Source organism: Lethenteron reissneri, chromosome 63 (genome assembly GCF_015708825.2).
Source record: "Lethenteron reissneri isolate LAM-NWPU_2019-01 chromosome 63, ASM1570882v1, whole genome shotgun sequence".
NCBI classification, from domain to species: domain Eukaryota; kingdom Metazoa; phylum Chordata; class Hyperoartia; order Petromyzontiformes; family Petromyzontidae; genus Lethenteron; species Lethenteron reissneri.
The window spans coordinates 4384796-4398243 of record NC_083841.1 but is presented as its reverse complement, the minus strand read 5'-3'; the positions used below and the strand labels follow the sequence as shown (position 1 = coordinate 4398243).

The 13448-nt window shown below is 41.9% G+C and overlaps 1 protein-coding gene across 2 annotated transcripts in view; it reads left to right on the top strand.

Annotated features, from left to right (window-relative positions):
- The window catches only part of LOC133358673 (glutamine-rich protein 2-like), a 64684-nt gene that overhangs the window by 2125 nt on the left and 49111 nt on the right, over window positions 1-13448 (top strand). For both annotated transcript variants that reach the window (XM_061577090.1, XM_061577089.1), the window contains exon 2: window positions 8298-8402. In XM_061577090.1, coding sequence (XP_061433074.1) covers window positions 8298-8402 — 105 coding nt within the window. The remainder of the gene's footprint in view (window positions 1-8297; window positions 8403-13448) is intronic.

Below are 13448 nucleotides of genomic sequence, written 5' to 3'. Positions count from 1 at the left end.
AGTCATGGTTACAGACAGGGGTATCACCAGGGCTAGGGTCAGGGTTATCCGTGGTCATGGTTACAGTCAAGGGTATCACCAGGGCTAGGGTCAGGGTTATCCGTGGTCATGGTTACAGGCAGGGGTATCACCAGGGTCAGGGTTATCCGTGGTCATGGTTACAGGCAGGGGTATCACCAGGGTCAGGGTTACCTGTAGTCATGGTTACAGACAGGGGTATCACCAGGGTTAGGGTTATCTGTAGTCATGGTTACAGACAGGGGTATCACCAGGGTCAGGGTTACCTGTGGTCATGGTTACAGACAGGGGTATCACCAGGACTAGGGTCAGGGTTACCTGTAGTCATGGTTACAGACAGGGGTATCACCAGGGTCAGGGTTACCTGTAGTCATGGTTACAGACAGGGGTATCACCAGGGTCAGGGTTAGCCTGTGGTCATGGTTACAGACAGGGGTATCACCAGGGTCAGGGTTACCTGTAGTCATGGTTACAGACAGGGGTATCACCAGGGTCAGGGTTACCCGTGGTCATGGTTACAGGCAGGTGTATCACCAGGGCTGGGGTCAGGGTTACCCGTGGTCATGGTTACAGGCAGGTGTATCACCAGGGCTGGGGTCAGGGTTACCCGTGGTCATGGTTACAGACAGGGGTATCACCAGGGCTAGGGTCAGGGTTACCTGTAGTCATGGTTACAGACAGGGGTATCACCAGGGCTAGATTTCAGGCTTAAAGTCAGGGTTAGTATTGGGGCTTGAGTAAGGGTCTAAGGTCAGGACCTTAGTCTTGAGTTGGACAGCGCTGGTGTCAAGGATAGATTCAGGAGAAGATTCGGGGCTAGATTTAGTCTAGACAAGTCTCAATTGTCGTCCTGGTCAACTATAATAAAGGAATAATCATTCTTTTTATGAAAACGACATCATCCATAGAGCAATTTGCGGAAGGCGTCAACACGCTTGAGATGCAGGTTAAGTTAAGGAGAGAACTCCCTGTGTACGATGAAGAAACACATTTTTAAACTAAATAATGTTTTTATTTTTACCAGGTAAGGTCCACTGAGCTGTCTTTTGGCGTCATCTGGTCCAACCCATGTGAGACTAGGCTCTAAGGAAAGCTGTCTCGGGTGTGGACCAATCAACTTCAAGGACAGTGCACATTATCAGAGTTATGTTTTTTGTTTGTATTATGACTGCAGGTATTGCGGTCTATACAAACATGACTCCTTGTAAAAAGGTGTCAGTTTTGTTGCCAGATAGAAGGGTAAAAAAACAATTATCTGTCTAGGTTTGTTTTCAGAAGCCACCTGACGATCACGAACCGTAGCTCAACCGGAGCAGTGGCTTATCACGAGGACATTTATAGCAGCCAACAACTCTGAATGCGCGTTGTCGATTCTAAATGTGGAGGGGTGGGGAAAACCGGAGGACCCGGAGAAAAATCCGTGCGACACGGGAGAAGAGAGAGAGGGAGAAAGACACACAAATTCCAAATATACAGCAGCAGGTTTCAGGGTCGGGATTGACTCCACGATCTCCTGCACACCAGGCGAGGTAGTCAGCATCTCCTAGCCACCGTGATGATGATGAGAGAGACACGCAAACTCCAAATATGCAGCAGCAGGCGTCAGCGTCGGAATCGAACCCACAACCTCCTGTACAACAGGCGAGGTAGTTAACATCTCCTAGCCACCGTGATGATGATGAGAGAGAGACACGCAAACTCCAAATATACAGCAGCAGGTTTCAGGGTCGGGATTGACTCCACGATCTCCTGTATACCAGGCGAGGTAGTTAACATCTAGCCACCGTGATGATGATGAGAAAGAAAAACGCAAACTCCACATATACAGCAGCAAGAGTCAGGGTCGGGATCGAACCCACGACCTCCTGTACAACAGGCGAGGTAGTTAACATCTCCTAGCCACCGTGATGATGATGAGAAAGAGAAACACGCAAATTCCAAATATACAGCAGCAGGCGTCAGGGTCGGGATCGAACCCACAACCTCCTGTACAACAGGCGAGGTAGTTAACATCTCCTAGCCACCGTGATGATGATGATGAGAGAGACACGCAAACTACAAATATACAGCAGGAGTCAGGGTCGGGATCGAACCCACGACCTCCTGTACACCAGGCGAGGTAGTCAACATCTCCTAGCCACCGTGATGATGATGAGAAAGAGAAACACGCAAACTCCAAATAAACCGCAGCAGGCGTCAGGGTCGGGATCGAACCCAAGACCTCCTGCACACCAGGCGAGGTAGTTAACATCTCCTAGCCACAGTGACGATGATGAGAAAGAGAAACACGCAAACTCCAAATAAACAGCAGCAGGCGTCAGGGTCGGGATCGAACCCAAGACCTCCTGCACACCAGGCGAGGTAGTTAACATCTCCTAGCCACCGTGATGATGATGAGAGAGACACGCAAACTCCAAATATACAGCAGCAAGCGTCAGGGTCGGAATTGAACCCACGACCTCCTGTACACCAGGCGAGGTAGTTAACATCTCCTAGCCACCGTGATGATGATGAGAGAGAGACACGCAAACTACAAATATACAGCAGGAGTCAGGGTCGGGATCGAACCCACGACCTCCTGTACACCAGGCGAGGTAGTCAACATCTCCTAGCCACCGTGATGATGATGAGAAATAGAAACACGCAAATTCCAAATATACAGCAGCAGGCGTCAGGGTCGGGATCGAACCCACGACCTCCTGTACACCAGGCGAGGTAGTTAACATCTCCTAGCCACAGTGACGATGATAAGAAAGAGAAACACGCCAACTCCAAATAAACAGCAGCAGGCGTCAGGGTCGGGATCGAACCCAAGACCTCCTGCACACCAGGCGAGGTAGTCAACATCCCCCAGCCACCGTGATGATCATGAGAGAGAGAGAGACACGCAAACTCCAAATATACAGCAGCAGGCGTCAGGGTCGGGATCGAACCCACAACCTCCTGCACGCCAGGCGAGGTAGTTAACATCTCCTAGCCACCGTGATGATGATGAGAGAGAGAGACACGCAAACTCCAAATATACAGCAACAGGCGTCAGGGTCGGGATCGAACCCAAGACCTCCTGTACACCAGGCGAGATAATTAACATCTCCTAGCCACCGTGCCTCCTCGTGTGAGCCACAGATAAACCTCCAGCCTGTCCCCCGTGGCTTTCAGGGTGACCAGCCATGCGGAGCAGGGCACTATCGCGCACTCAACACTGGGGCCCATCAATACACGTGGCGTCATCACAGATTAATTCATCTCCCTCCCTGAGTGCTCTCGGAGTCTGCCCTGGATGTGAGATAGTGGAAACCTCTGTTGGAACCTCGGCTTGATACGGAAAAAGTGGCCAGTGGTGTAGTAACTACATTATCAGTGGTGTAGTAACTAAATGATCAGTGGTGTAGTAAACTACATTACCAGTGGTGTAGTAACTACATTACCAGTGGTGTAGTAAACTACATTATCAGTGGTGTAGTAACTACATTATCAGTGGTGTAGTAAACTACATTATCAGTGGTAGTAACCATTATAGTGGTGTAGTAACTACATTATCAGTGGTGTAGTAAAACTACATTATCAGTGGTGTAGTAACTACATTATCAGTGGTGTAGTAAACTACATTATCAGTGGTGTAGTAACTACATTATCAGCATTCAGTGGGTAGTAACTACATTATCAGTGGTGTAGTAACTACATTATCAGTGGTGTAGTAACTACATTACAGGGTGTAGTAACTACATTATCAGTGGTGTAGTAACTACATTATCAGTGGTGTAGTAACTACATTATCAGTGGTGTAGTAACTACATTATCAGTGGTGTAGTAACTACATTATCAGTGGTGTAGTAACTAAATCAGTGGTGTAGAACTACATTATCAGTGGGTAGTAACTACATTATCAGTGGTGTAGTAACTACATTATCAGTGGTGTAGTAACTACATTATCAGTGGGTAGTAACTACATTATCAGTGGTGTAGTAACTACATTATCAGTGGTGTAGTAATACATTATCAGTGGTGTAGTAACTACATTATCAGTGGTGTAGTAACTACATTATCAGTGGTGTAGTAACTACATTATCAGTGGTGTAGTAACTACATATCAGTGGTGTAGTAACTACATTATCAGTGGTGTAGTAACTACATTATCAGTGGTGTAGTAACTACATTATCAGTGGTGTAGTAACTACATTATCAGTGGTGTAGTAACTACATTATCAGTGGTGTAGTAACTACATTATCAGTGGTGTAGAACTACATTATCAGTGGTGTAGTAACTACATTATCAGTGGTGTAGTAACTACATTATCAGTGGTGTAGTAACTACATTATCAGTGGTGTAGTAACTACTTATCAGGGTGTAGTAACTACATATCAGTGGTGTAGTAACTACATTATCAGTGGTGTAGTAACTACATTATCAGTGGTGTAGTAACTACATTATCAGTGGGCGTAGTAACTACATTATCAGTGGTGTAGTAACTACATTATCAGTGGTGTAGTAACTACATTATCAGTGGTGTAGTAACTACATTATCAGTGGTGTAGTAACTACATTATCAGTGGTGTAGTAACTACATTATCAGTGGTGTAGTAACTACATTATCAGTGGTGTAGTAACTACATTATCAGTGGTGTAGTAACTACATTATCAGTGGTGTAGTAACTACATTATCAGTGGTGTAGTAACTACATTATCAGTGGTGTAGTAACTACATTATCAGTGGTGTAGTAACTACATTATCAGTGGTGTAGTAAACATTACAGTGGGTAGACTACATTATCAGTGGCGTAGTAACTACATTATCAGTGGTGTAGTAACTACATTATCAGTGGTGTAGTAACTACATTATCAGTGGTGTAGTAACATTATCAGTGGTGTAGTAACTACATTATCAGTGGTGTAGTAACTACATTATCAGTGGTGTAGTAACTACATTATCAGTGGTGTAGTAACTACATTATCAGTGGTGTAGAACTACATTATCAGGTGTAGTAACTACTTATCAGTGGTGTAGTAACATTATCAGTGGTGTAGTAACTACATTATCAGTGGTGTAGTGACTACATTATCAGTGGTGTAGTAACTACATTATCAGTGGCGTAGTAACTACATTATCAGTGGTGTAGTAACTACATTATCAGTGGTGTAGTAACTACATTATCAGTGGTGTAGTAACTACATATCAGTGGTGTAGTAACTACATTATCAGTGGTGTAGTAACTACATTATCAGTGGTGTAGACTACATTATCAGTGGTGTAGTAACTACATTATCAGTGGTGTAGTAACTACATTATCAGTGGTGTAGTACTACATCAGTGGGTAGTAACTACATTATCAGTGGTGTAGTACTACATTATCAGTGGTGTAGTAACTACATTATCAGTGGTGTAGTAACTACATTATCAGTGGTGTAGTAACTACATTATCAGTGGTGTAGTAACTACATTATCAGTGGTGTAGTACTACATATCAGTGGTGTAGTAACTACATTATCAGTGGTGTAGTAACTACATTATCAGTGGTGTAGTAACTACATTATCAGTGGTGTAGTAACTACATTATCAGTGGTGTAGTAACTACATTATCAGTGGTGTAGTAAACTACATTATCAGTGGTGTAGTAACTACATTATCAGTGGTGTAGTAACTACATTATCAGTGGTGTAGTAACTACATTATCAGTGGTGTAGTAACTACATTATCAGTGGTGTAGTAACTACATTATCAGTGGTGTAGTAACTACATTATCAGTGGTGTAGAACTACATTATCAGTGGTGTAGTAACTACATTATCAGTGGTGTAGAACTACATTATCAGTGGTGTAGTAACTACATTATCAGTGGTGTAGACTACATTATCAGTGGTGTAGAACTACATTATCAGTGGTGTAGTAACTACATTATCAGTGGTGTAGTAACTACATTATCAGTGGTGTAGTAACTACATTATCAGTGGTGTAGTAACTACATTATCAGTGGTGTAGTAACTACATTATCAGTGGTGTAGTAACTACATTATCAGTGGTGTAGTAACTACATTATCAGTGGTGTAGTAACTACATTATCAGTGGTGTAGTAACTACATTATCAGTGGTGTGTAACTACATTATCAGTGGTGTAGTAACTACATTATCAGTGGTAGTAACTACATTATCAGTGGTGTAGTAACTACATTATCAGTGGGTAGTAACTACATTATCAGTGGCGTAGTAACTACATTATCAGTGTGTAGTAACTACATTATCAGTGGGTAGTAACTACATTATCAGTGGTGTAGTAACTACATTATCAGTGGTGTAGTAACTACATTATCAGTGGTGTAGTAACTACATTATCAGTGGTGTAGTAACTACATTATCAGTGGTGTAGTAACTACATTATCAGTGGTGTAGTAACTACATTATCAGTGGTGTAGACTACATTATCAGTGGTGTAGTAACTACATTATCAGTGGTAGTAACTACATTATCAGTGGTAGTAACTATTATCAGTGGCGTAGTAACTACATTATCAGTGGGTAGTAATACATTATCAGTGTGTAGTGACTACATTATCAGTGGTGTAGTAACTACATTATCAGTGGTGTAGTAACTACATTTCAGTGGTGTAGTAACTACATTATCAGTGGTGTAGTAACTACATTATCAGGGTGTACTACATTATCAGTGGTGTAGTAACTACATTATCAGTGGTAGTAACTACATTATCAGTGGGTAGTAACTACATTATCAGTGTGTAGTAACTACATTATCAGTGGTGTAGTAACTACATTATCAGTGGTGTAGTAACTACATTATCAGGGTAGTAACTACATTATCAGTGGTGTAGTAACTACATTATCAGTGGTGTAGTAACTACATTATCAGTGGTGTAGTAACTACATTATCAGTGGTGTAGTAACTACATTATCAGTGGTGTAGTAACTACATTATCAGGGGTAGTAACTACATTATCAGTGGTGTAGTAACTACATTATCAGTGGTGTAGTAACTACATTATCAGTGGTGTAGTAAACATTATCAGTGGTGTAGTAACTACATTATCAGTGGTGTAGTAACTACATTATCAGTGGTGTAGAAACATTATCAGTGGGTAGTAACTACATTATCAGTGGTGTAGTAACTACATTATCAGTGGTGTAGTAACTACATTATCAGTGGTGTAGTAACTACATTATCAGTGGTGTAGTAACTACATTATCAGTGGTGTAGTAACTACATTATCAGTGGGTAGTAACTACATTATCAGTGGTGTAGTAACTACATTATCAGTGGTGTAGTAACTACATTATCAGTGGTGTAGTAACTACATTATCAGTGGTGTAGTAACTACATTATCAGTGGTGTAGTAACTACATTATCAGTGGTGTAGTAACTACATTATCAGTGGTGTAGTAACTACATTATCAGTGGTGTAGTAATACATTATCAGTGGTGTAGTAACTACATTATCAGTGGTGTAGTAACTACATTATCAGTGGTGTAGTAACTACATTATCAGTGGTGTAGTAACTACATTATCAGTGGTGTAGTAACTACATTATCAGTGTAGTAACTACATTATCAGTGGTGTAGTAACTACATTATCAGTGGTGTAGTAACTACATTATCAGTGGTGTAGTAACTACATTATCAGTGGTGTAGTAACTACATTATCAGTGTAGTAACTACATTATCAGTGGTGTAGTAACTACATTATCAGTGGTATAGTAACTACATTATCAGTGGTGTAGTAACTACATTATCAGTGGTGTAGTAACTACATTATCAGTGGTGTAGTAACTACATGATCAGTGGTGTAGTAACTACATTATCAGTGGTGTAACTACATTATCAGTGGTGTAGTAACTACATTATCAGTGGTGTAGTAACTACATTATCAGTGGTGTAGTAACTACATTATCAGTGGTAGTAACTACATTATCAGTGGTGTAGTAACTACATTATCAGTGTGTAGTAACTACATTATCAGTGGTGTAGTAACTACATTATCAGGGTGTAGTAACTAATATCAGTGGTGTAGTAACTACATTATCAGTGGTGTAGTAACTACATGATCAGTGGTGTAGTAACTACATTATCAGTGGTGTAGTAACTACATTATCAGTGGTGTAGTAACTACATTGATGTAGTAACTACGTCATCACTGGCGTAGCAACTACGTCATCAGTGGTGTAGTAAATACGTCATCACTGGCGTAGCAACTACGTCATAAGTGGTGTAGTAATCTACGTCATCAGTGGCGTGACCCGTGTCCCTCCCGTCTGTGTGTGACTTCGCCTGCCAGGCAATGTCGCTGCTGGGGACCCTCGTGGAGGAGATGAAATCCGTGCGTTCGTGGCGCGATTCACTCCGCGGCGAGGTGGCGCGTCTCCTCCGGCTGCTGCAGGCGGTGAGCCGAGAACGAACTCTCCTTCGTTCAGTCGTTCGGTCGTTCGGTCATTCCTCGATTCATCCATGCCCTCGTTCCTTCAGCCATTCATGCACATTCAGTTCATTGATTCAGCTGTTGGTCACGCGGTCGTTCATTCGCACCGTGCATTCATTCACTCAGCCATTGGTTATTCACTCACTCAGCCATTGGTTATTCACTCACTCAGCCATTGGTTATTCACTCACTCAGCCATTGGTTATTCACTCACTCAGACATTGGTTTAATAACTCACTCAGCCATTGGTTATTCACTCACTCAGCCATTGGTTATTCACTCACTCAGCCATTGGTTATTCACTCACTCAGCCATTGATTATTCACTCACTCAGACATTGGTTTAATAACTCACTCAGCCATTGGTTATTCACTCACTCAGCCATTGGTTATTCACGCACTCAGCCATTGGTTATTCACTCACTCAGCCATTGATTATTCACATCACTCAGACATTGTTTAATAACTCACTCAGCCATTGGTTATTCACTCACTCAGCCATTGATTATTCACATCACTCAGCCATTGGTTATTCACTCACTCAGACATTGGTTTAATAACTCACTCAGCCATTGGTTATTCACTCACTCAGCCATTGGTTATTCACTCACTCAGACATTGGTTATTCACGTCATTCAAGCCATTGGTTATTCACTCACTCAGCCATTGGTTATTCACTCATTCAGCCATTGGTTATTCACATCACTCAGACATTGGTTTAATAACTCACTCAGCCATTGGTTATTCACTCACTCAGCCATTGGTTATTCACATCACTCAGACATTGGTTTAATAACTCACTCAGCCAATTGGTTATTCACTCACTCAGCCATTGGTTATTCACTCACTCAGACATTGGTTATTCACTCATTCAGCCATTGGTTATTCACTCACTCAGCCATGGTTATTCACTCATTCAGCATTGGTTATTCACTCACTCAGCCATTGGTTATTCACTCTCATTCAGCCATTGGTTATTCACTCACTCAGACATTGGTTTAATAACTCACTAGCCATTGGATTATTCACTCATTCAGCCATTGGTTATTCACTCACTCAGCCATTGGTTTATTCACGGTCACTCAGCCATTGGTATTCACTCACTCAGACATTGGTTATTCATCACTCAGCCATTGGTTATTCACTCACTCAGCCATTGGTTATTCACTCACTCGCCATTGGTTATTCACGTCACTCAGCCATGATTATTCACTCACTCAGGCCATTGGTTATTCACTCACTCAGCCATTGTTATTCACTCACTCAGCCATTGGTTATTCACTCACTCAGCCATTGGTTATTCACTCACTCAGACATTGGTTATTCACTCACTCAGCCATTGGTTATTCACTCACTCAGACATTGGTTATTCACTCACTCAGCCATTGGTTATTCACTCACTCAGCCATTGGTTATTCACTCACTCAGCCATTGGTTATTCACTCACTCAGACATTGGTTATTCACTCACTCAGCCATTGGTTATTCACTCACTCAGCCATTGGTTATTCACTCACTCAGCCATTGGTTATTCACTCACTCAACCATTGGTTATTCACTCACTCAACCATTGGTTATTCACTCACTCAGCCATTGGTTATTCACTCACTCAGACATTGGTTATTCACTCACTCAGCCATTGGTTATTCACTCACTCAGACATTGGTTTAATAATTCATTCAGCCATTGGTTATTCACTCACTCAGCCATTGGTTATTCACTCACTCAGCCATTGGTTATTCACTCACACAGCCATTGGTTATTCACTCACTCATACATTGGTTATTCATTCACTCAACCATTGGTTATTCACTCACTCAACCATTGGTTATTCACTCACTCACCCATTGGTTATTCACTCACTCAGACATTGGTTATTCACTCACTCAGCCATTGGTTATTCACTCACTCAGCCATTGGTTATTCACTCACTCAGACATTGGTTATTCACTCACTCAGACATTGGTTATTCACTCACTCAGCCATTGGTTATTCACTCACTCAGCCATTGGTTATTCACTCACTCAGACATTGGTTTAATAATTCATTCAGCCATTGGTTATTCACTCACTCAGCCATTGGTTATTCACTCACTCAGCCATTGGTTATTCACTCACTCAGCCATTGGTCATTCACTCACTCAGCCATTGGTTATTCACTCACTCAGCCATTGGTCATTCACTCACTCAGCCATTGGTTATTCACTCACTCAGACATTGGTTTAATATTCATTCAGCCATTGGTTATTCACTCACTCAGCCATTGGTTATTCACTCACTCAGCCATTGGTTATTCACTCATTCAGCCATTGGTTATTCACTCACTCAGCCATTGGTTATTCACTCACTCAGCCATTGGTTATTCACTCACTCAGCCATTGGTTATTCACTCATTCAGCCATTGGTTATTCACTCACTCAGCCATTGGTTATTCACTCACTCAGCCATTGGTTATTCACTCACTCAGACATTGGTTATTCACTCACTCAGACATTGGTTATTCACTCACTCAGACATTGGTTATTCATTCACTCAACCATTGGTTATTCACTCACTCAACCATTGGTTATTCACTCACTCAGCCATTGGTTATTCACTCACTCAGACATTGGTTATTCACTCACTCAGCCATTGGTTATTCACTCACTCAGACATTGGTTTAATAATTCATTCAGCCATTGGTTATTCACTCACTCAGCCATTGGTTATTCACTCACTCAGCCATTGGTTATTCACTCACACAGCCATTGGTTATTCACTCACTCATACATTGGTTATTCATTCACTCAACCATTGGTTATTCACGTCACTCAACCATTGGTTATTCACTCACTCACCCAGTGGTTATTCACTCACTCAGACATTGTTATTCACTCACTCAGCCATTGGTTATTCACTCACTCAGCCATTGGTTATTCACTCACTCGACATTGGTTATTCACTCACTCAGACATTGGTTATTCACATCACTCAGCCATTGGTTATTCACTCACCAGCCATTGGTTATTCACTCACTCAGACATTGTTAATAATTCATTCAGCCATTGGTTATTCACTCACTCAGCCATTGGTTATTCACTTCACTCCAGCCATTGTTATTCACTCACTCAGCCATTGGTCATTCACTCACTCAGCCATTGGTTATTCACTCACTCAGCCATTGGTCATTCACTCACTCAGCCATTGGTTATTCACTCACTCAGACATTGGTTTAATAATTCATTCAGCCATTGGTTATTCACTCACTCAGCCATTGGTTATTCACTCACTCAGCCATTGGTTATTCACTCACTCAGCCATTGGTTATTCACTCACTCAGACATTGGTTTAATCATTTTTTTAGCCGTTCTTTCATTCAGTCAGCCATGCAGTCGATTTGCTCATTCACATTTTAAGCGATTGATTCAATAAATCAATTCAGTCATCTTTTTATTGGAATATTCAGCCAGTAACTCCACCAATAACTCAGCGAATCAGTCATAGATTTAGTCAGTTTAACACGTAGGCTTTCGCGACCAATGTTATTCATAATCAACGATTTTTGGGTTTAGATCGCGTTTATTTATAAATGTGTCGTAACCCTCCACCACCCGACACGGCCAATCAGTAAAAATGTGTCACGTTGACAAAGACAAATAGTTCACTGCTTTAGCCCACCGGTGTGTTGAAGCAACAACATTTACAATTTGAGTACGACGTTTCGCTGGTAATTGCAATCAGCATCATCGGGCAATTCGCCATTCTAAAGCAGTGAACTATTTGTCTTTGTCAACGTGACACATTTTTTACTGATTGGCCGTGTCGGGTGGTGGAGGGTTACGACACATTTATAAATAAACGCGATCTAAACCCAAAAATCGTTGATTATGAATAGATTTAGTCATCCATTCGTCCATGCATTCATCATTTTAGCCATTTATTCATTCATGGAACACCCTCCCCCCTCATTAATAATCATGAACAGGTGACGTCACTCCACATGGAACACCCTCCCCCCTCATTAATAATCATGAACAGGTGACGTCACTCCACATGGAACACCCTCCCCCCTCATTAATAATCATGAGCAGGTGACGTCACTCCACATGGAACACCCTCCCCCCTCATTAATAATCATGAACAGGTGACGTCACTCCACATGAACACCCCCACCCTTCATTAATTGAGCAGGTGACGTCACTCCACATGGGGGGGGCGAGGCGCCTCCTCCCCCCCCCTCGGCGTCAACTGACAACCCTCACTACAAAGGCAGAACTCTCACGTCACGTGATCTCCGTCACGCTGTTGAGACATCAAAGTCAAAAGGACGTCGCGATGAACAAGGGATTACAACCTTAAATTTCGATGTAAAGCTTCTTTCGTGACTGCAGGGATTCATCTTCTTGGTTCTTTCGGTAAAGTCACGTAGAAGGGAAGTAATAAAATAATAAAAATAAAACATAATAAATTGATTAAATTTCGATTTCAATCTTTCGTGACTGCAGGGATTCATATTCTTGGTTCTTTAGGTAAAGTCATCACGTAGAAGGGAAGTAATAAAATAATAAAAATAAAACATAATAAAATACAATTCTCACGACGTTTCGGCCACAACGCAAGCAGCCGTCCTCAGGTGAAGACCAGGTCTGTCGGGGAGACAGCGTCTGAAATGTGTTTTATTTTTATGATTTCATGACTTCCCTTCTACGTGACTTTACCGAAAGAACCAAGAAGATTGTACCCTTTACATGAAACATGTCTGTGTCACCGCGCCCTTACTAATTGCACACGCACTGATGCAGTGAATACATCACGTAGCGGTCTGTGCTTTTCGCTTGCAAGTTTCAGATTTACTTGCAACACACCCGTCCTTGGACGTGCAAAAGGCGAGTTCTCTCTCTATGTAGCTCTGTGATATCTGTCTCTGCTTATATGTCTGTCTATATGTCTCTGGTTCTGTGTTTTATCTCTCTCTCAAGTTTAGCATTCTCAGGATGAACGTAATCAACCAGGTGGGATGTTGACTGTTATTCT